General features: G+C 68.7%; 1 protein-coding gene across 1 annotated transcript in view; it reads left to right on the top strand.

Annotated features, from left to right (window-relative positions):
- Positions 1 to 1314, top strand: part of HMX3 (H6 family homeobox 3) — a 2887-nt gene extending 1573 nt beyond the window's left edge. Inside the window, exon 2 of the mRNA XM_019555458.1 lies at positions 463 to 1314. Coding sequence (XP_019411003.1) covers positions 463 to 1070 — 608 coding nt within the window. The 3' untranslated portion in view covers positions 1071 to 1314. The remainder of the gene's footprint in view (positions 1 to 462) is intronic.
- The last annotated feature ends 14 nt before the right edge of the window (positions 1315 to 1328 follow it).

Raw genomic sequence — 1328 nt, 5'->3', positions numbered from 1 at the left:
CCGCCCAAGGAGTCCTTCTACATCAAGAACCTGCTCAACGGCGACCACCCGCCCAAGGCGCCCCCCAAGCAGCCCCGCGCCCTCTTCGCGCCCGCCGCCAAGGGCAGCCTGGACGGCGCCGGCTTCGCGCTGTCGCAGGTGGGCGAGCTGGCCTTCCCGCGCTTCGACATCCCCGCGCCGCGCTTCGCCCTCACGGCGCACTGCCTGGAGCGCTCGCAGACCTGGTGGTACCCCTACGCCCTGGCGCCGGCCGGCGGGCACCTGCCCAGGCCCGAAGGTACCGCCGCTGTGTGCGCGTGAGCGCGTGTGTGTGCGCACCTGCGATGTGCCCCGCGCGGTGTGTGTGTGTGTGTGTGTGTGTGTGTCCCAGCAGGGCTCCGGGCCCAGCGGAGCCGCTCGAGTGACCAAGGTGCTTTTTCTCTCCCCCCCCCTCCTTTTGTTGCCCCGCTCCTGCCCCCGCAGCCGCAGAGAAGTCGCTCCTGCGGGACTCGTCCCCCGCCTCGGGCACGGACCGCGACTCGCCCGAGCCGCTGCTGAAGGCGGCGGCGGAGCACAAGGAGCTGGACGCCAAGAGCCCCGACGAGATCGTGCTGGAGGAGAGCGACGCGGAGGAGGCCAAGAAGGAGGAGGGCGGCGAGGAGTGGAAGAAGCGCGAGGGCAGCCCCGAGAAGAAGCCGTGCCGCAAGAAGAAGACGCGCACCGTCTTCTCCCGCAGCCAGGTCTTCCAGCTCGAGTCCACCTTTGACATGAAGCGCTACCTGAGCAGCTCGGAGCGCGCCGGCCTGGCCGCCTCGCTGCACCTCACAGAGACCCAGGTCAAGATCTGGTTCCAGAACCGGCGCAACAAGTGGAAGCGGCAGCTGGCGGCCGAGCTGGAGGCGGCCAACCTGAGCCACGCCGCGGCGCAGCGCATCGTCCGCGTGCCCATCCTCTACCACGAGAACTCCGGCGCCGAGGCCGGCAGCGCGGCGGGCAGCGCGCCCGTGAGCCAGCCCCTGCTCACCTTCCCGCACCCCGTCTACTACTCCCACCCCGTGGTCACATCCGTGCCGCTCCTGCGGCCGGTCTGAGGGCGCCCCTCGCCCCGCAGCCAGGCGGCGGGCGGCCTCCCCCTCCCCACCCCGGCCCTGCAGGGCAGCAGAGCAGCCCCGAGGACGCGGAGCAGCTGGCAGTGACCCGCGATTTGATTTGGTTTTGTGAGTCGTGCAACTCGTCCCGCCAGGTAGTCGATGCTCTCTTTATTCTGACATTCATTAATTCGTCTCCGTGATGATGATGGTGATGGTGATGATGCGGGTTGGTCTTAGGGCGGCACAAAAAAAAAAAAA

The sequence above is a fragment of the Crocodylus porosus genome, unplaced genomic scaffold (assembly GCF_001723895.1).
Source record: "Crocodylus porosus isolate Cpor-Errol unplaced genomic scaffold, CroPor_comp1, whole genome shotgun sequence".
Taxonomy (NCBI): domain Eukaryota; kingdom Metazoa; phylum Chordata; order Crocodylia; family Crocodylidae; genus Crocodylus; species Crocodylus porosus.
The sequence above is the reverse complement of the archived record's forward strand: the minus strand, read 5'-3'. Positions and strand labels throughout refer to the sequence as shown.